Raw genomic sequence first — 20375 nt, 5'->3', positions numbered from 1 at the left:
ACTGGTGACTCCAGCATCTCGGAGTCGGTGGGGGGGGGGGGGGAGGGTTGTAGTGGTGGAGGGGTTAGAAGGAGAGAGGCTGCAGTCCAGAGGCAGTTGTCTCTTGGTAGTATTTACTGACCTGGCTTATCCTTGAACCCAATGGGACAGATGGTGGCTCCAATATCTTGCCATGGATAAGGAATTCACCCCTAAGCAGCCCCTGTCGGGCATATGCCTGTGTTGGATTCAACCCCATTCTCCTTTTGGGTCCTCTGCTGAAGGCCCTGCTGTTCACATGTACTCTTTGCTCCATGATGTGTTGTGGTCTCAGAAAGGATATAGCCCCTGACATCTCTATGTCCTTCTGTTCCCCTAACTCTGGAACATGTCAGAATGAGAAACTTACAGCAGAGACACAATCTAGGTCCCCTGTCCCTGCCCCGGTGGCACAGGGGCAGCCAGCAAAGAGTTTCCTACTGCAGGATAACATGTTATCCCCTTAACAACTGATTCTTTTGGGGTTCCCTCTCCTGACTTCCAGGACAGAAAGCACCCCCTGCCCACAGCCCCTGTAGGTGAGTTGAAGAAATGGTTCCTTTTCATGTACTTTTCCCCAAGAACTCTTCTTTGACCAAGGTGGGTGGTCTGTGTGTGCAATCCTGCTGCTTGAGCAGCCCTGAAGAGGCATGAGTAGCCCCAAGAACAAATGGTTCTCCGAAATGAGAATGTGGACTCCTTATTGCCTCTCGTTCTCAGCCATGGGATTTAGCAGGCAATGGACCCCCACACGCCACCGCCAAGTAAGTCTACACCCTCCTTGACCATCGTCAGACATCCACTAAGGTCTTCTCTTTATCCCATCACAGCCAAATGCCCTGAGAGGGTGCTCCCCATTCTCCGTGTTTCCTTCCCTCCTACACGCTCCTCATCTCTCAACCCTGTGTCCCACCAAAGCAGCTCTTGCTCAGGGCCTTGGAACTCACAGGCTATTAAATCCAGTAGATAAGTGTCCATCTTCATCCTATTAGATTACATGACACCTATTCACATTCCCTGGCTTCAAGTTTTCCTTTCCCCTGACTTTTCACATTCTCATTTGTCAGCATTTTGCTTCTCCCCAGCTTGTGAATGTTGGAGGTCCACAAGACACTCTTCTTCCTCATGCCTGTTCTCCTCCTGGCCAGCCTCGGCCATATCCACACTCTGCTTCATGTCTGCTCACCGGTAGCTCCCGAGTGTGTGTGGCCCAGCTCTGGGAGTGCCAGCTTCTGGTGTCCAACCCCCAATCTGGTATCTGCACTTGGTTGCTTCATGGGCCCTGCCTCGAACTGAGTCTTCCTCCAGGACCTGGCTCTTCAGTTTTCCCAGATTTAGCAATAGCACTAGTCACCCATGTGCTGGCCCAAGACTGGGAGTCACCCTGACAGTCCTGTCTCCTCCCTCCCAGTCCTTTTCACTTCTTCCATCAAATCCTTTTCACATCTTACTTTTCATGCCCTATTTCTCCCCATCCTTACTGCAAAAAAAGTTCAAACTGTCGTCATCTGCTCCTGGGACTAATACAACTATCTTTTCAATTGATTTCCCCATTTCTCTCTGTCCTCCACATTGCAGCTGATTAGAATTAAAATTAAAGCCATTTAGTAGGTTCCTGCTTTTCTCAGGCCTCTAGTCAGAATCTTGCTCGTGGACTCAAGTGCTTGCTGGACCAGCCTCTGCGCTCCTCCTCCTCCCTGCCCTGCAGCCCACCTGGCTTTCATCCTCCTCACCTTGGAGGCTCTGCACACTGTGATTCCCAGGTTGCTGCTACCTCCTAGCTTCTCCCTCTGTTAGGAGACCTGTTAGGCTCACCCTTCAGGTTTTAGTTCAAACACTGCTCTCCCAATCATGGAGGCCTTCCTTGCTTTTCAGACTGTTCTGAACTTCTAGAACATACTGGGCTTCTCCATCATTCATAATACAGCTCAAGTTTTACATTTACTGCACAATTACTTGCTCAGTGTCTGCCTTCCCCAGACCACGACTAGAGGCTCCCAAGGGCTCAGAGACCACGTCTATGTTGTTTACTGCTACAGTCCCAGCTCCTAATCCATTGCCTTGCTCGAGGCTGCCATCAAAATGTCCTGGGGGAACGAACCCCTAGTGAAGAAACGTTTCTGCAGTGCTGTGAAGTAAAGGTACTATGAACAGATGTAGTATTCGTGCCCCTCCTGCAAACGTCTTTTTCCTCAGATTCAGACATTCTCCTCTTCCTTCTGAGGATGGGCAGCCCCACACTGGTCTGTTTTTCACCCCTTCAGCTGCCCTCCTCCCAGACTGCCCCTTCCTGATAGTCTGCTTGCTCTTTCCCCACACACTTTCTTCTCATGTTTCTTATTCCTCTTATTGCCAGAACTTTGAGCCTCCTCTCCTAGTGTAAATATAATGGCTGGGCCCAGGAGTCCTGGATGAGTACCCCATCCTGGACCATCAAGGTAGAGAGGTGGCATCCAAGGAAACCACAAGTGGTGGGATAGCCTAGGCTTGAAGCTGGCTGGGAAAACTGGAAGGCAGGCAGAAATGTTACAGTTCCGTTCAAAGAACTAAGCAGGTCTCAAGATTTTTTTTCCGTTAGAGACAAACTCATGGATTCCATCTCACTTTCCCTGTCTCCTTTCTTTCAGTTCCCAGAGGCCCTCCATCAACAACCATCTTGGCATCCTCAAACAAAGTGAGAAGTGGGGATGACCTCAGTGTTCTCTGCACTGTCCTAGGGGAACCTGATGTTGAGGTGGAATTCAGGTGGATCTATCCAGGACAGAAGGTAAGGGTGGGCTCTCTCCATTCACAGTTTTGTCCCCCATCCTCACCCCTAAATGAAGAGATAGGAACTTAAGAAGTGTGAGAAATATGTGGAACTATGGTAGAAGTGCAGGCTTACTGGTTTTCTAAGAGATTTCAGTATATTTAAAAGTATCTTTTTTTTTTTTTTTTTTAAAGGACAGGGAAGAAGTGGATTCCATTAGGCACTTCAGCATACTCTCTCTATAGGTTTTCTTCATAACCTTTAAGCAAGGATGGGGCCTCCCTCTTTCCCCACCCCCAATGCTGGGTCAATTGGAGGCCAATGAGTTTCCAGCAGAGTGCTCTCCCCATACAAACTGTGCCCTGTGGTGAGGACATCCACCAAGTGGGCATATAAGCCTAGGCCATGGCAAAAAGGTGCTATGAGGCCAGAGATAATTTTAAAATAGACTTTCCAAAGAGCAATAACTACCCATTTAGCCTCTGTGCCTGTTTTGCTCACTAAAATAAACAGCTTTGCTACCAACATGGAATAATTCCCTCATTGCCAGAAGAGATTTGGCCTCCCAAGACAGACTCAGTAGCCAATACACTTCTGGCTTACGGGCTATGATTGGTGGAAAATAACTCTCCCCAGAGAAAAGTAGTTTCCTGGTAAAGGAAGTGTTGCCACACTTCAAAGACATCAATGATGCTCAACAGATTTTTTTTTTAATGAGCAGAAAGGGTATTTATTAACATTGGTAATATTACAGTTATGTTAAACTAATCCAGAACACACTACATTCTTATTACCAAAGTTGGATGAAGCATCTTAAAAGTGACCATCTTACTTTCTAGAAATAGGGAGTTATGTCATCAAGGGCATCATGTTACCTATCCTCGGTACAACTTTTCTCCCCACTGGAGTCCTTTGGCATATTTGACTAATTCTACTTCTCCCTCCCCCAAATCTGAATAGAGTTCTGAATCTGAATCTGAATAAGAGTTAGCTCTTATTCATTCACATTTGGCTTTAAATTCTGAGACTAAGAACTATTGAGTGAGCAATGTAAAGAGGAGAGCAGTGGAAACTTTTTCCTTTTTTTTTTTTTTTTTTTTTTTTTGCCTAATAACAGTTCCACATTCTTGGGGTTCCAAAAGAATAAATTTTGTATTAAGTAGCCATTTACTGAAGAGCAGAAAGAACGTGCCAAACAGTATAATGTTTATACAGCATAAAAGCTCCCCTGTGCTACACATACCAAATAGTCTAAGTACGTATTTTACACTTTGAAAAGAACACCCAACGGTGTAGGGTGAATGGGAGCTGTTTATAGCAGCTTGTTGCTTGTGCTTCAGCGCATGGGGGTGTCATTCAACAGGATGAAAGGCCTGTGACAATTCAAGACACTTGGCGGCTGATCCATAGAGGCCTGGGGCACACCACAAGAATCTCCCAGAGCGTCATGACAATCGAAGATTTGGAGACCACTGATGTAGGATATTATATTTGCACTGCTCAGAATCTCCAAGGGGAGACTACAGTTGCCACCACTGTTGAGTTTTCCTGACTTGGAAAATGAAGTATAATGAATTGATGGAAAGTTCATTCGTATATACATGACCCGCTTTGGGGTTCTTTTGACTCATGCTTTGCCAGAGGCTGATGTCAAGTGCCAAACCCCACCCCCGGCCCTGTGAGTCAGACCCAGACATCCAAACTAAAAGGAAGTCACTCGGTCTAATAATAGAAGTGTTAACTCCTCTGACAGAAAGCATGTATTCTGATTGCTTACCTATGTACATGCATTTTCTACTTTTTTATAATAAAAAAGCATTGATGTTAAAATTAAAACTCTATTAAATGAGCAAGTTTTTATAAAAAATACAAAATGAGCCAAGTATTTGTTTAGGAAGTACACCCAGAAGGACTTGTTGGCAGCATGCCTGGGTCAATACTTAAGATACTATTTGATAACACAACCATAATACATGAGGATCTAAAAATGGAACAGTACATGGTTCAACTATGTATCATGTTGCATATAAAGTTATAAAAAAAATGACATTAATTTGCTTTTTTAAGCTGCTGCACTCCAAAGTACTAGCTCTAGATGGGTCATTCTAGAGTATGTGTTTTGAAAGATTTTCAATACAAGATAGATTTCTAGATCAAGGAGGATTCAACCTCATTTAGGCTTTTTTACCATCTTCAAAAATATTTAGAGCTTAGCTCTTCCCATTTTCTTACCTTATACAGCAAAATTGTTAAGATCAGTCAAAATTTCTCCAATACACACAGCTTAGAATTCAGAGAAACTTACCTGTAAGTCTGGCTCTCAGAGCCAGATTTCAGCCTGTGACCAATTTGGTCATTGCATTGGAAGCTCCTGGGAAACAAATGGTCACCTGGGTCTTGAGAAGGGTGAAAAATTGGGTTCTTTGGAGGGTGGAGTAGGTCAGAGGTTGCGGTTCTTATATTGAATATTCCAGCATTATTTATTTGATCAAAGTAAAATACATTTTCCATCACTACAAACTGAGCACAACTAGTTTACACATCCATATTTTTATGACGTGCCAACATTTTGCATCCTACGTGAAAAACATTTGGTTTGGAAAAAAATCTTAAAGTTCTCAGTCTCGTTTCCTATCTACTCTCCTGTTGTCTCCCATTATCTGAAGACATTTTGTACTAATTGTGTGAGATTGATTTCCCCAGACACCTAAACAGTATGGAGGACAGCAAGGAACAGCACAAGATTTCCCATGTGTAGGAGATGGCAAACCCAACTTTGGCTAATGGCATTGAAAACAACCCAGAAGGGCAGGCAGAGAGATATTCCAGGAGGCAGCAGTGAACCCAGATTCCCATTTATCAGAAGCAAACATAGAAGGTTATATACATAAGAAGCTGTTGGAGGTTCAAGGCTTCAGACACAGTCACTAATAAAACCACCATGCATCCCACCATGCACCATGAATATCAGTTCGCTATGTAGTGTGTGTGTGTAAATGAGGACTCAAATATCCACCTCTAGTATCCCGACTGTTACTACACTATAGGGGTCACTTGTACAGCCACTGGACCTCAGCAACACAGGTTAGTAAATACTGACTTGCAGGGAGAAGGAGATAAAGCCACAATTCTTCCTTCTACTTCCCTCCAAACTATTAGAACTGGGGGAGGTAATAAGTTCTGAAAAGAAACTGAAATATAACTCGGTAATAAGTTCTGAAAAGAAACTGAAATATAACTCAGAGCTGTGTATACTACATATTTTCTATTCATTGACTGACTATTCTGCTACTTTCTCATGGCAGGATTCCTCAAAGGGTACATGGAAACTTAGCATTATCTTCCTCCACCACCCCCCAATTTTTTATTTTATTTTTTAAATACTGCATCACTGCCTGAAACAGGCTGTTGCTACGCATCAGTAAGCGTGCAATCCTACCATAGCTAATGACTTATTCTTCATCCTCTCTAGGGTTTCCCAAAATGTGTTCTATGAGAGCCAGGCCTTGGTTTGTTTGGAAAGTGGTTTTGGCACTTTGATGACGAGCTGGCTCTGGAAAAGCATATTCCTTGTCCCAGAGAAAAGTAGGTAGGAGGTAGAAGGTTTGCCTTTGTGGCTCTGCTGAGAGGTGGGGTGGTGGGGGAGGAGGTGTGGAGAAGAGGAAGGGGGGGATGAGGATGATGGGAGAGCAGATAGTTTCAATCTGTGGGCATAGATCAAAGTAAGGCAGAAGCAAATCCACTGGTGCTGCCGTTTTTCTTTATACAGATTTTTAGAAAAGTTAGGGTTCTATATTTGCTCATAGCCTGAGAAAATAGATTGTAGACTCAAGTTAGGTTCACATGGGTACGTTACAAATCTACAGAAAAAAAATCTAAGTAGCATCAATTGACATGGTTCAACACCGAAACACTGCCAAGTTACTCTAGAAGGATACAGAACTGTGTAGACGCGGACAAGTCAAAGCCTTTCCTGTCATTACTGCTCCCCACTGTCAAGGGCTTGAGCCGAGTTGGTGCTAGAGAATCTTGATCCAAGCAACTATTGCTCCTCCTTCTATGGCTTTTGCAGAAATGCGTACGCTATTATTTGATTAGTACATACCCAGATATACGCGTTTGACTTTGAGTACACAGCAAAGGAGACAGCGTCAGACACACGACACTCCGGGCATCCATTTCATTCATACATCCCCAGTCAGACCAAAGTAAAAATCACAAGAAGGTGTCTGTGGTGACGAACATTATAAAGGTTATAAATCTTAACAGGCCCCTGAGAGTTTTTTCCCCTTATGCTTAGGTGAAAAAGGCAATGAATAAGACCCTCTCATTCTTTAAGTGCTTTGTGCAACGGTGTCCATGTAGATCCGTTCGGAGATCTTTGGGGAGGAGGCTCTTGGGCTGGGTGCAAGTCTTCCTGCAGCATTCCAGTCTCCTATGGAGCCTCGGGGGTGGCGACCCTCCAGTCCCAGCGTGGGCATCACACGTCCACCACTGTAGCTCTTGCTCCCGTGAGCATGGTGAGGGTCAGTCCCGCAGACCTGTACAGATGCTTTCGGACAGTCTCCTGGTTTCCAGAAAGCGTCATCTGGGTGAGATGCTGGGGCTGGGGAAGGAGCCGGAGTTCCTTGGGGACTGGAAGGGGACAGCGGCAGACGTGGGGGACCGCTTGGGGCTGCACAGATCCCCATTATGCAGCTTCCACAGCAGCTCCTCGTTCTCCATGGACAGTCTCTTGTTGACTTTGGACTCCTTCTCCAGAGACTCCTGCAGAACGGCCTGCTCGGTGGACAGTTGCCTTGAAAACAAAAAACAAAAACAAAAACAAAAAAAACCACTTGAAAAAAAATGCTTAGCATTTAAAATTTGAGCCCCCGAAACAAGCCCTTGGGAACAAAAGGGGAGCCCTGCACAGAACTGCTGGGCAAGGGGGTGTGGCTGCTGGCCACACACCAGGAACCTGAGCCTGAGCCAAAGGTAAAGTACCTTTGTAGGGGGGTAGGCTGGGGAGGGGGGTCATGGTTGGCTGGGTGACCCTCCCACAGCCTTTCTCCATGTCTTCTGACTCTCTTATGTCTGGGGCTGTTTCTTATTTGGACTTGGGATGCTCCTTCCCCAAAAGCACGCTCAGGATCAATAAGCCAGGGACCGCAGTGGCCCACACTGTGGTGGCAAATGCACAAAAGTGTTCCCATCTAATTTTCCATGGGGCCGTGAGCACTTGTTCAACCAACCACATGCTTCAGTCCCACTTGCAGAGGTGCATTGCTGGAGCATGGTTGAGAGAGCAACACTTGTCACTCAAGGAAGGGAGGAGCTCAGGAAACGCAGGACCGTTTTGTTTTTTGTTTTTTTCTTTTTTACCTTGAAATTGCCATATGCTTGTCCATCCGAGCTTTTAATTCCTCATTCTCCTGCTGGAATCGCTTCAGTTTGTCAACCAGCACGGTGTTGTTGTCCACCTTGGTGTAAACGAGAATGCCAATGTTTATAGGTTAAAAATAAAGCCCCTCCCCTTCAGCACATTCCTCACCCCAGAGCACTGGGGCAGATTTAATTAAGGCAGGTTTAGTAATAGACTGAAGTATCTGCATTCAAGAAGAATCTAAAGCAGCAACACAGAACATCTAGGGATAGATTTTTATTATTTTTTATTATTTTTTTATTTTTTTTAAAGATTTTATTTATTCATGAGAGACACAAAGAGATGCAGAGACATAGGCAGAGGGAGAAGCAGGCTCCCTGCAGGGAGCAGGATACGGGACTCGATCCCCGGACCCCAGGATCATGCTCTGAGCCAAAGGCAGATGCTCTACCACTGAGGCACCCAGGCATCCCTGGAGACAGATTTTTAAAAATATGTATGCCAGGCCACTGAGACACCCAGGGGGAACGGATTTGTTCCGGGTCACATTGTTTTAGAACCGCTCCTGAGAATCAGTGCTCTGCCCTGGGCAGCACTGGGGGCTGTGCGCCTCTTTCAGTTTCAAGGTGGTAAAAGGAGAACAGCAGCTCGCCTGCACTACAGCTTCCTACAGTAAATTCGGGAGAAAAAAAATTTCCCATGTTCGAAGAAAATTCCTAGCAGGCCAGCAGTTAACAGTTCTTGGCAATGTCTACTGTGGCCCTCCACATGGTTTCCAGGTTCTCTGGAGCCTTTACCTTGGGGTGGCTGCACAAAGTGCTGATTCTCAAAGCTCTGTAGAGCACCAACCGGGAAGAGGGGCATCAGAGAGAGCCTCCCTCTTCGGTTCAGTGAAGAGACATTTGTTCTCCTGCTGGCCTGCCCAGGCTAAGCTTTCAAGGAAAACAAATTGATCAGGGGAGAGATTAAAAGTTATAATCCCAGAAGACATCTAATTGCTTAACGTGACAAAGAGTTGATTACATCCCATGACTTTCTAAAGGTAAGCTGTTATTACTTGCTTTGGTAGTGACATCACAGCTCTGACAGAATTAATTCTAATCCCTGTCTCTACAGCGTATGACTCATATGACTCATCTGCTCTGATTATGACTTTTGGTTGGGAGTCCTGGTGTTCTTACCATTTCCTATGATCCAGAAAATGCTCGGGACAAGCCTGTCAGGTGGAATAAATTTCCCCCAAATGAGACAATGTAAGAAAAAAAGGGAGCCTTGGAACTCCCAGTCATCACAAAGGAATTCAAGATAAAACATGAGGTGGTGAGATTTGGAATGAGAGACTGGGCAGGGACTGGCCTGATAGTATCATCTCATCCAATTCTTCTTTTTATAGAAGAGACTAGCCCCGGTGATGCCACACAGCTGACCACTGGCAAAGGTAGTCTTCATACCAAAATTTTTGTGCTGAGAAAGCCTCCTTGCTTTCTACGAGCCTTATTTCTACAGAGGCTTAGAGTTTACAAATACAAGCATACTTCATTTTATCATATTTCACTTCCTTGTGCTTTGCAGATATTGTATTTATTTATTTATTTATTTATTTATTTATTTATTTATTTACAAATCGAAGATCTGTGGCAACCCTGTGTCAAGGAAGTCTACTGGCACAATTTTTTCCAATAACATTTGTTCTCTTCAAGGTCTCTGACACATTTTGATAATTCTGGAAATATTTCAAACGTTTTCAGTATTATTACATTTGCTATGGTGACTTGTGATTACAGTGAGTACTGATTACAACTCACTGAAAGCTTAGATAGCACTTTTTATCTAAAGTATGTGCATTGAGGTTTTTTTGTTTGTTTTTACATATAAAGCTATTGCACACTTAATAGACTTTTATATGCACTGGGAAACCAAAAGTGCATTTGACTCACTTTATTGCAATACTGGCATTGTGGGGTCTGAAACCGAGCCCACAGTAACATTCACTGAGGTATACCTATAGATACAACAGGTAAACCCGTGACTACTTTATCAATCAACTCATTCTTCTGCATATGTGCATGCAATGCTAATACCATGATAACCTCTTGGACATGGCAAGAAACAAAAATATTTATGGATCAACAAAAATTATAATGTCTTGGTAATTTTACAGCAGAGACTGTTCTTCATGTATATGGTATTTTAAAAAGTTTGGATGCATGAATGGCATATGGGGCAACAAATTATTAACAAGGTTAACTGTATCACCAGTGAGCGCCATATTAGCTGAGGTATCAGGCTTGATGTTACAGGATGCCCTTTGGCAGGAACTGGTGTCTACACTAGATTAGGCATGTTAATAAATCCTAAGAATTCTTCTTTCCTTCCTTTAAAAGAAAAAATCAAAACTTCCTGGCAATTCAAAGCACTCATATATCCAGATGGGGGCTTCACCTTTACCTTCCCCTCCACAGTGAGGTAATGGTGTCTCTAGAAGAAAACTGACCCAAACCAAACACCAAAACCCGAACAAACAAAAAAGTAAACAAAGAGTTGCCTCTAGACTCCCTGTTGTCCAGAGCTGGTTTGAGCTTGAATGAGGCACTCAGTTACTCAATAATGAATCACTCATAACTAGGGGACAGAGGACAAGGGACAAGCACCGTGAGGCAGCTGGCACAGTCAAGAGCAAAGTACAGCAATGGCTGGGATCACTGAGGCTGCCTTGTCAAACCCTGTCCACTTGGTGAGACTCCTGGCTACCAGCATCTGTGTTCCAGGGCTGGGCGAGCACGGACTTCCAGGGAGACTTGTCATGGGTTGACATCAGTGCTCTGGCCTAGGGGCCTCAAACTCAGCTTCATTCATATTTTTCATAACATTTGCATTTATCCAACCAGATTAATTTTCTGAGAGCACGACTTTTCTATCACATTCTACTTCACGAGAGAGATTAAGAATTTAGAAAGAAAGTTGAATTGCCCTAAGGTGGTTAGCTTACATATTCAACTGCTTTGGGCATAAAGACACCAGCCTAGAGTTGGTGATATATTCAAGTACTGATTTTTACATGATTTTAAAATTCTTCCTAGATGGGTCAAGATTCACAGATGCCTGAAACAGAAGCCTAATTAGTTTGTTGTGATTTTTCCAAGGACCCAAATGCTGCTTTATGTTCCTTGAAAAAAAGGTTCCAGAAGGCAGCAACAGATAAGCCTCAAGCAAACCCACAGAAGAAAATGTAACCTCTTCTACTGTCTGCACATTTCCAAGTATCTTTAAGCAGCAGCTAAAACGACTCCACAGTTCTAGTTCAGAGCTCAGTTCCTATGCCATAGACATTGTTCTATTGGGTAAAACTCTGAAAGAAACATACCAGTTTCTCCATTTTCATTAACTTGATGTCCTGTTGATGTAGTTTCTCATTCTTGATCTCCAGCACGGCTTTCAGGCTTTCTAACTCTTGCTCCAGATACATGAGCTGAGGGTTCTTCTGGAACAGACACAACAGAACACAGCTCTGACTGACTGCTTAACACATGTTGTTAAATTCTTAATAGAAAGTGTATTTGATTAGATTTAGAAACTGGGCAAACAAGTAGCAAGAGACTTTCTTACAGCAGCTTCAGAGAAAGAAGTGGAAAAAAGGGTTAAGAACCGTAATCTCAAAGGCTTTGGTTATAGGAATGAAATTAAACATTTCATCTTTGAAAACAAACATTTCACTCATTCATCAGAACTTAACATGGAAAAATATTGGTCGTACCAAGTACTTTACTGGAAGAGAAAAAAACCCATTGCTCACAATACAAAACAACTTTGGCTAGAGATGAAGCTATTACAAGTCCTTTACTGGTGTTTGGAGGGAAAAAGGGAATCATTGTTCTCTCTCAACAAAGTCAGTAACTGATCAGGAATGAAAAGGCAATCCATTTATAGGATGCTCTGCAAAACAACAAAATGACAATAATGTCCTGTGTCTTTGGGACTTTTATTACGATGGGACTATATTGGCCTGGCCTATACTTCTTTTTTATTCTGTGACCTGACCCCTATACGGCATAGAGCACATGCACTGTGAAAATTCTGTCCAAAATAAACACCACATAAGGGGAGACATCCTCTTGGAGCACACCACCAGGGTACAATCCTGACTCCTTGTTTTATTTATGGAAATCCAAGTGAACCATTCAAAACATACAAATTGATAGAATCAGATCTACTGATCAGCTGTTTAATAGGGATTTTCTCAGACAAGTGTCAATAGTGTTGATCATCCAAACTATCCTGCTGGGCAGTGGTTAATGCTCCGGATCAATCCTTAAGGAAGATCAGGGAATGGGTCCTCGCAGATTACTTATTCAAACCCCTCACTTCATGGGAGATAGTGAGTTCCACAACTCAGACGCCCAGATCTGGGAACATGCCAGAGCCAGAAAGTGCCAGAGCAGGCGTAACACCCAAGCCTGCAAATCCAGGGCTCGTTCCCAAATTTCAGAGGTCTCAAGTACTGCCATCCTTTTACATATGGTGTTCCGCCCTCCCCAGAGGTAGCAAATCCCATCTTGTTTTTGTTAAAAGGGGACAGAATAATCACTCCATCCATTTCTAATATTGGGGCATTCACAGCCCTGTCCCCACAGCAGCTCTGCCGACTTCCCAGCCAGCCTGTGCCTGCTTCAGATGTGCTGCCACAGAGGTCAGGCATCAGGTAACCCTGCTTTCCTCAATCTGTTTCCGTTCATTTTCAAAAGCTGCTGCAGTTCCAGGAAGCTCTTTAAAATCTGCTTCTGGAACCACTTGAAGGTTTACACCCTGCATGTAAATCTAGAGATTTTTTTTTTTTTTAAATCGCTGCTTTGTCTAAGAATCTTCCAGAATAAATAGCTTTGAAGTTTCACTGGAGATGATCTCATCTAATCTAATTGTAATCAAGTGTCTAGAGGGTGTCCTCCAAAGACATCAGCAAAAGATTTCACTGAGAACCCACATAGACGTACTTTTCAAGCTGGCAGATTTTAAGTGGCAAAATAACTTTGCTTCTGCAGTTCCGTGCACAAATATATGGAATGGAAATGGTGGTGGAGATAGAAACAGAAAAGAATTTCTTTCTTCTCAAAAGTAAGGTGGGGGCGGGGGAGTAAGGATACAAGTTGCAAGAGAAAGTTGAGCTTATGAGATAAATTTGTACTTTTTCAAAAGTGAGGATTATCCATAGGACATACCGTTCAGACATAAATAGGAACACAGTGCCTACACATATTACAATATGTATCAACCTAGAGAACATAAGCTGAGTGAAAGAAGCCAGACAAAAAGGCCACACAGAGCAGGATTCTATTTGTATGAAATGTCTAGAATAGGCAAATCCATGGAGATAGAAAGTAGACTGGTGGTTCCCTAGAGCTGGGGGCAGGGAGGACATGGGGTGTGGAGAGGAAGGGGTACAGGGTTTCTTTTGGGGATGGCAAAATGTTTTGAAAGTAGATAACAGGTGACTGATGCGCAGCTTGTGATCCAGAACTGCACATCTAAAGAGATGAATGTCCTGATATGTCAATTATATCTCAATATACCAGTTAGTTAAAAAAAAAAAAAAAGTGTAGCTTTCCCATGATACCCTAACTCTCATTGTCAGTTTTCTTGTTTTCCTGTGGCTATCAGCTTAGGCCACTTGCAATGTACTGAGCTTCATCTGTATGTCAGTTCTGAGGCTTTCTAAAAAAGACACCAGTAAACAAAGAAGCCAGTTTAAAAAAGTCATTCTGCAAAATATGAAAAGGACCCCAAACCCATATCATTTCTCTAGCTACTGAACACTTAATTGACCCTCCAAGGCAGCTGAACAGAAGAAAACTCGGTAGTGATGGAGAAGCACACACAACTTACTAAATTTGCTTTCTCTCTTGATAGTCTTTTTTGTTCTTCTGATTTCAACTTTTCATTTAAAGCATCATTTTCACTCTTCAGATCATTGATTTGTTTCTAAAACAAACAATGAAATGTGGAGCACAAGTTAACAGGCAGAGACCAGAAACATAGCAAATGTACACAGAAACACTGCCCAAACCACACAAACCTCAGGAATGAGGGTATTTTGGGGAAGCAGGTGTAAATAAGATTTACCTACCTCCAGTGATTCCTGCTTTTCGTGAAGCATATCCTCAAGTGATTTCTTTTCCATTTCATGGCTTTTCTTGATTTCTGGAAAGAAGGGATTTTTTTGGAGGCAATGACATCCTATGAGATCATTGTATTCAATAGTTGTTAAAGCACGTAGATCTAAGAGTTGATTATGAGGCCATATGACTATGTTACTTTATATTTGTAAGATGCTTTTAAATGAATTAAGCTAGCTATTCTCCAATTAGGCCTATGATGGGAGGAACACAGATACTTCCATTTTATGATGGAGAGCACAGAGGCCCAGAGGCCACAGGATACAGCATGTCCATCTCAGGTGTGTGGGCCTCAAACACTGGCCTTCACACTCCTGCACTCGAGTTCCTGTGCACTTTTCCATTTGCTCTTCATGAATCAAACACAAGTCTAAAGTTGAACCCAATTCTAGCAGGAAGGAAGAATGACAATGTTTACTAAATATCTACCCTGGGCCAGTCACTTTTACATATTATCATCTCTGACTTCATGTGACAACTCTATTTTTCTGATGAGAAAAGCCTTTGCCAAAGGTAGGCCAGCCAGTTCTTACCCCATGTCTACAGGCTTCTTCTATGGGACAAGCAGAGCTAAGTGTAATAACTTCCACTACCCTCTGTGTTCTTAAAGAAGTGGCTCCTTCTATTCCTTCTACTTCAATCTTTCTAATTATGATAAAATAATTTTTTAAAAAATTATTTCTTAACTCAGCAAGTGCCATGTTCTTTTCACAGCATTGTCTGTTGTGCAAGACTACTGGCAAGCAAGTGTTGCTTAGCATGGGTCCTTTACCATGTCCAGGATATAAACTAACACTTTCAACTTCCCGCAACTTCAGGTGGTAAAGAACAACCACTGCCAAAAAGACCTTTATGTTCTATAAAAGTTAGTCTCACATCTTAAAAGGCATTTGTGACAAACTATTATTTGCATCCGAAGGGGGAAAGGTCATCTGCTTACAATGAACAGTGCAAAAAGAAAGCAAAAACATTCCCAACTGAATACCACAGGGTATTCTCTGGAAGGGAAAGTTATGAATCATTTCCATTTTAAAACATATCATGCTGTTCCATTAGATCTGATTCTATTTAAAAAAAAAAAAAGAATTCTTGCCTGAAAGGGAGGTTTCATAGGCCTTCTTTAGTAATTCAATCTTCTCTGAGTGGCTAGCTTCAATCTCCAACTTAGAAGTTTCATGGGCAGCATTTAAGTTGTCGAACTAGAAGCGAAAAAAAAATAGTTTACCAGTAAAATTAAAAGTCTTAAGTTGAATAATAAGCAGCAGTATTAGGACACTTGACACATAAACTTGCGTTCAAGTTAAAAGGCTGCCTGACAATATGGATAGAACAACCCAAGCTGGATCTGTCACTCCCAATTCTCCACTCTCTCCTCGCTCAGGAACACAAACACACAGGTTCTCCAGGGTTCACTGATGCAAAAGGCCAAGTTCATCATAATTAATGATATGTTTCACGGTGATAGGACCACAGAAGATCCATGCCTGTCATACTGGTCTTCATATCTGCAGTCCCTGGCACGTGCCCAGCATATAGTATGCACTCAGTAAATACTTACTAAATGGAGAATTGATTTTAAAAGGAAGTGAGAAAATTAAAGAGAAGCTTATGATATACTATTAAATGAAAAATGTGGGTTATTAAGTGTCAGTTTGAAAAAGAAGAAATGCAAACCAATCATGTAGCAGTATAACATCAAAAGGGATTACTTCCAGGTAGTAAGGAAGGTTTTTTTTTTTTAACTTTTCTTTTTTTCTTTCCTTCTTTCACTCAACATTGCTTTGATCCTAAGAAAAAATCGAAAAACCTCTTTTCACTTATTTAAATAAAAAGAAGTTCAAAGGAAGTTCTTCATCAAACAATTAGAATTCAAATAGTCATGACCAAGGACATGATCAGACTCCAAAGGCACAGACCTGCTCTTGCAATTGAGTTTTATACTTCTCTGCTTCTTCAATATAAATATTCTGGAACTTTTCACATTCCCCGGTGTAAAATTCTTTAAGCCGATTCTCTAGCTCTGATAGATCGGTCTGGTGCTGCTGGTTCAGCTTCTGGACAAATCCTTCATAAGCTATTTGCAACTCATTCTTGGCTTTTTCTAATTTCTCACAGGTAGATGAAGCAGTGACTAAAAGAGGGGAAAAAGGCAAAAAAAAAAATTCATCTGCTGAATATCCTAAATTCACCACATTCTCACATAGTTGTGAGGACTCTGGAAACATTAGCACAGTACTCTGAGTACTTTGTTGTCTCTTGACCAGATTTTCAAATATAATGGTATAAAAGTGAACGATAAATAGGAACAAGAAGAAATGGTCACTGGCAGCAAAATAAAAGCCCCATAACCACAAAATAAAAACCAAAACCAATACCCCTTTTCGACCCCCTCACCCCGCCTAACACACAACCATCTAGCAAGTAGTAACGTTAGTACTTGAAAAGAACCAGGTTTCCAAGGGAGAAGCACCCTTTGTGTGTTGACCGATCAGTGCAGGGGCCATAAGGAGGGGAGGCTCTGATTGGCTGAGGCGTCTCTAAGGCTGAAGAGCCTGTAGGGAGAAGCTAAGACACAAGGGGCAAGGAAGATCGGAGATAAGAAATAAATGGATTTTAAGCTTCTACTTAATTTAAGCTGATTTCAAAAATACAGTAATAAAAACAAAGTATTAGAGTATGTTGAACACAAATCACCAGAGCATACCAACTTTAGAAAGAACACATTTTAAAAGCTACAACATAGGGGTGCCTGGGTGACTCAGTCCCATAAATGTCTGCCTTGGGCTCAGGTCATGATCTCAGGGTCCTGGGATGGGACACCGCATCCGGCTCCCAGCTCAGAGGAGCGCCTACTTCTCCCGCTCCCACTGCCTGTATTGTCTCTGTGTGTCAAATAAAATCTTTATTAAGCTGAGTGGGAAAAATTAGAGAGGAAGATAAACCATGAGAGATTCCTAACTCTGGGAAACAAATGAAAAAAAAAAAAAAAAGGTTGCAGAAGGGGGGGGGGTTGGGGGGATGGGGTGACTGGGTGATGGCCACTAAGGAGGGCACTTGATGGCATGAACACTGGGTGTTCTATGTTGGCAAACTAAATTTAAATAAAAAATAAAATCTCCAAAAAACTATATATGAACATATCAAAAGGGTATTATTTTTAAAGACAAAGTAATCTGAAAAACATAATTTAAAATCAGATCATCTTACCTCTTCATCACCACTACTGAAAACACATAAGGATTAACAATACATTGCAGAATTTGCACATAACTGCATACCCACTCACACTATAATAAATCCTGGAAGATCTCTATCATTTCCCAGGAAGCTTGACTTTTGATTTTCCGACCTTCCTTTACCGACACTCAATACAGGTGAAAGGAGTGCTACTCTGTCAGGAAGATGCAAGTTCTCAATATCCTAAAATACCCATGGACTAATATAAAATCAGTACCAGTAAGTCAGCTGTTAGTCCTCACCTCTCTTTTGGTAAGGATTATATATTTCTGCAGCTGTGGAAGGAGTAGGAGTTTTAGGGCAGAGAGAAGGATAGGTTAGCTTAATGATCATTCTACTTAAGTCATGTGAACTGGCTGGTTCCTGGGATGAATTTCCAACAACGAGGTAGACTTGTTTTCTGGGGAATATGCCATGTGGCAGTAGAAATATTAGTCATGTGTCCCCTACTGGGATTCTTTCAGAGGCAAAATGGACCGTCTTGAATAATGGCAAGGATAGTGTCTGCTGAAGAGAACCACTGAGATTCAAATAAATCTATAAATATTTATTGAAAGGGAAAGGAGCATTAAAAAAAAAAAAAAAGAATAAAACTACTACTCAGTGACTGGCACAGAATGAAGCTCCCTACACATTATACGATCCTCCCAGAAGTTCTGTGAGAACCTCATCACTAACTGAACAAGGGAGCCAACAAAGGTTAAGTAGTTCGCCTATAAGCACATAGCTAAGTAAGTGGCAGAAGCTGGACTGTGGTAAGCAGTTTGGATTCTGATGGTCTGCACCCAAAGCCTGTGCTTTCTCCCATCCCACCCAGCTGTTTTTTTGTGCTAGAAACTAGTGAGAAACAACATGGAGCTCACTGGGAAGCTCACAGTCTAATTGATAAGACAAGACATATACTTTTGAGAAGCAACAATACAGGGCAGTACTAAGGATCCAATAAATGGCCCTCAAAGTGGTTTACATCCAGCTGGGATGGTCTGGAAGGTTTGGTAGCATATTAAAACAAATTTTTGTACAGTTGTGGCAAAATATATACAACATAAAATTTACCATTGCAAATCATTTTTAAGTGTATGGTTCAGTGGCATTAAGTACACTCACACTGTTGTGCAACCATTGCTGCTATCTCCAGAACTTTCTCCCTTCCCCCAAACTCAAACTCCCTACCACTTAAACAGTAACTCCTCAATCCCTCCTCCCATGGCAATTATTTCTACCTTGTCTCTGCGAATCTAAGCACCTCATATAAATGGAATCATACTGAATTTGTCCTTTTGTGCCTGGCTTATTTCACTCAGCATCACGTCTTCAAGGTTCATACATGTTGTAGTACATGTCAGTATTTCCTTCCTTTGTAAAGCTGGATAATATTCTATCATATGGATAGCTCACATGTTGTGTATTCATTCAGCTGTCAGTGGACAGTTGGGCTGCTTCCACCTCTTGGCTACTGTGAATGTTCCCGTTATAAACACGAGCACACAAATATCTGTTCAAGTCCCTGCTTTCAATTCTTTTGAGTATGTACCTGGAAGTAGAATTGCTGGGTCAGCTGGTAATTCTGTTACTTGAGGAACCACCATCCTGTTTTCCATAATGCCTACACCATTTTATGTTCCCACTAGCAATGCAAGACAGTTCCAGTTTCTCCACATTTTCACTAAAACTTGCTTTCCTTTCTTCTGAGCCATCCTAATGGGTGTGAAATGTCATCTCTCTGCGGTTTTGATTACGTCAGCACTTTAAAAAACTGAGCCATAGGATTATAAATGCCATTCTGATACTGAGAGTGACAACTATTCTACCGTAAGCAACGGTGGGAGATGATGCAGTCAGTGTGCCTTGGGAACTAGAACGTTCATGAGGCAGAACAATGGGAGATGAGACCCAACAAGGTAGATGGGGGCCCAATTATAGAGGCAATCAAATGCACCATCACTGACAAGCAGTCCTGTGGAACTAAATTTTGGAAGTTCTTTCTTTTCTTGAAAAGAACTTAATGAAAGATAATGACTATGCTGATGGTCACACAAAACTCTTTCCACTTTTCTTTTTTATTGTATTATTCACAATGATTCAAGTAGGCAAATGTTTAGGGGCGTCTGCGTGGCTCAGTAGGTTAAGCATCTGCTTTGGGTTCAGGTCATGATCTCAGTGTCCTAAGATTGAGCCCTGCATTGGGCTCCCTCCTCAGCCGGGAGTCTGCTTCTCCCTCTCTATTTCTTCCTCCCCGCTTGTGTGTGCTCTCTCAAATCAATCAGTCAATCAATCAATCTTTGAAAAAAGTGTTTTAAAACTTAAAGACAAATGCTAGTCAAGCAAGTACACACAACACGAGCTTCCATTAACCTTCCACTAACCTTCCCAAGTACACAAACAAAATGACAGCCCCACATGCTTTTGTGTGTGAATTCCACACACTATATGAAAGTAGCCAATAGAAAAATATTCTGCAAGCAGTCAGTAAATACATCAAACAACTTTCTAGTCAGGGCACTCCTGGTTTCATACAGCCTTTTCACTTAATTCCATTGGAATTTCAAATGTCAAAAAATAAAAAGTTATAGTATGCTTCCAGCTGATTTGAATGTTCCTTAATAGAGACAGAATGTCTAAGGGAACCTAAAACTAGACGATCTTGTATGTGAAGTTAACAGTATGTTACTTCTGCTGAATTTTAACAGATTTATTTGTAGTGAAACCACCGTCAGTTTGAATGTATACCTATGGTGCAGACTTCAAAATCAAATAGGATATATGGAAATCCTCTCACATGAGCCACTGTTAAAAAAAAAAAAAAGGCGGGGGGCACCTGGGTGGCTCAGTCAGTTAG

At 42.2% G+C, this 20375-nt stretch overlaps 2 protein-coding genes across 8 annotated transcripts in view; one reads left to right on the top strand and one right to left on the bottom strand.

Annotated features, from left to right (window-relative positions):
• Positions 1-4603, top strand: part of PDGFRL (platelet derived growth factor receptor like) — a 64907-nt gene extending 60304 nt beyond the window's left edge. Inside the window, exons 5-6 of the mRNA XM_077848917.1 lie at positions 2646-2785; positions 4131-4603. Coding sequence (XP_077705043.1) covers positions 2646-2785; positions 4131-4319 — 329 coding nt within the window. The 3' untranslated portion in view covers positions 4320-4603. The remainder of the gene's footprint in view (positions 1-2645; positions 2786-4130) is intronic.
• A 617-nt stretch (positions 4604-5220) lies between these two features.
• MTUS1 (microtubule associated scaffold protein 1) overlaps positions 5221-20375 on the bottom strand; it is a 165884-nt gene continuing 150729 nt past the window's right edge. For 5 of the 7 annotated variants that reach the window (XM_077848911.1, XM_077848909.1, XM_077848913.1 and 2 more), the window contains 7 exons: positions 16216-16430; positions 15393-15498; positions 14251-14324; positions 14010-14105; positions 11497-11613; positions 8132-8229; positions 7204-7565 (listed from right to left, as the gene is read on the bottom strand). In XM_077848911.1, the coding sequence (XP_077705037.1) occupies positions 7352-7565; positions 8132-8229; positions 11497-11613; positions 14010-14105; positions 14251-14324; positions 15393-15498; positions 16216-16430 (920 nt within the window). In that variant the 3' untranslated portion in view covers positions 7204-7351. Of the gene's footprint in view, positions 7566-8131; positions 8230-11496; positions 11614-14009; positions 14106-14250; positions 14325-15392; positions 15499-16215; positions 16431-20375 lie in introns of all 7 variants that reach the window. The other 2 variants (XM_077848916.1, XM_077848912.1) reach the window with 2 other exon arrangements.

This window comes from Canis aureus, chromosome 15 (genome assembly GCF_053574225.1).
Source record: "Canis aureus isolate CA01 chromosome 15, VMU_Caureus_v.1.0, whole genome shotgun sequence".
NCBI lineage: Eukaryota > Metazoa > Chordata > Mammalia > Carnivora > Canidae > Canis > Canis aureus.
This window is presented reverse-complemented; position numbering and strand designations above follow the sequence as displayed.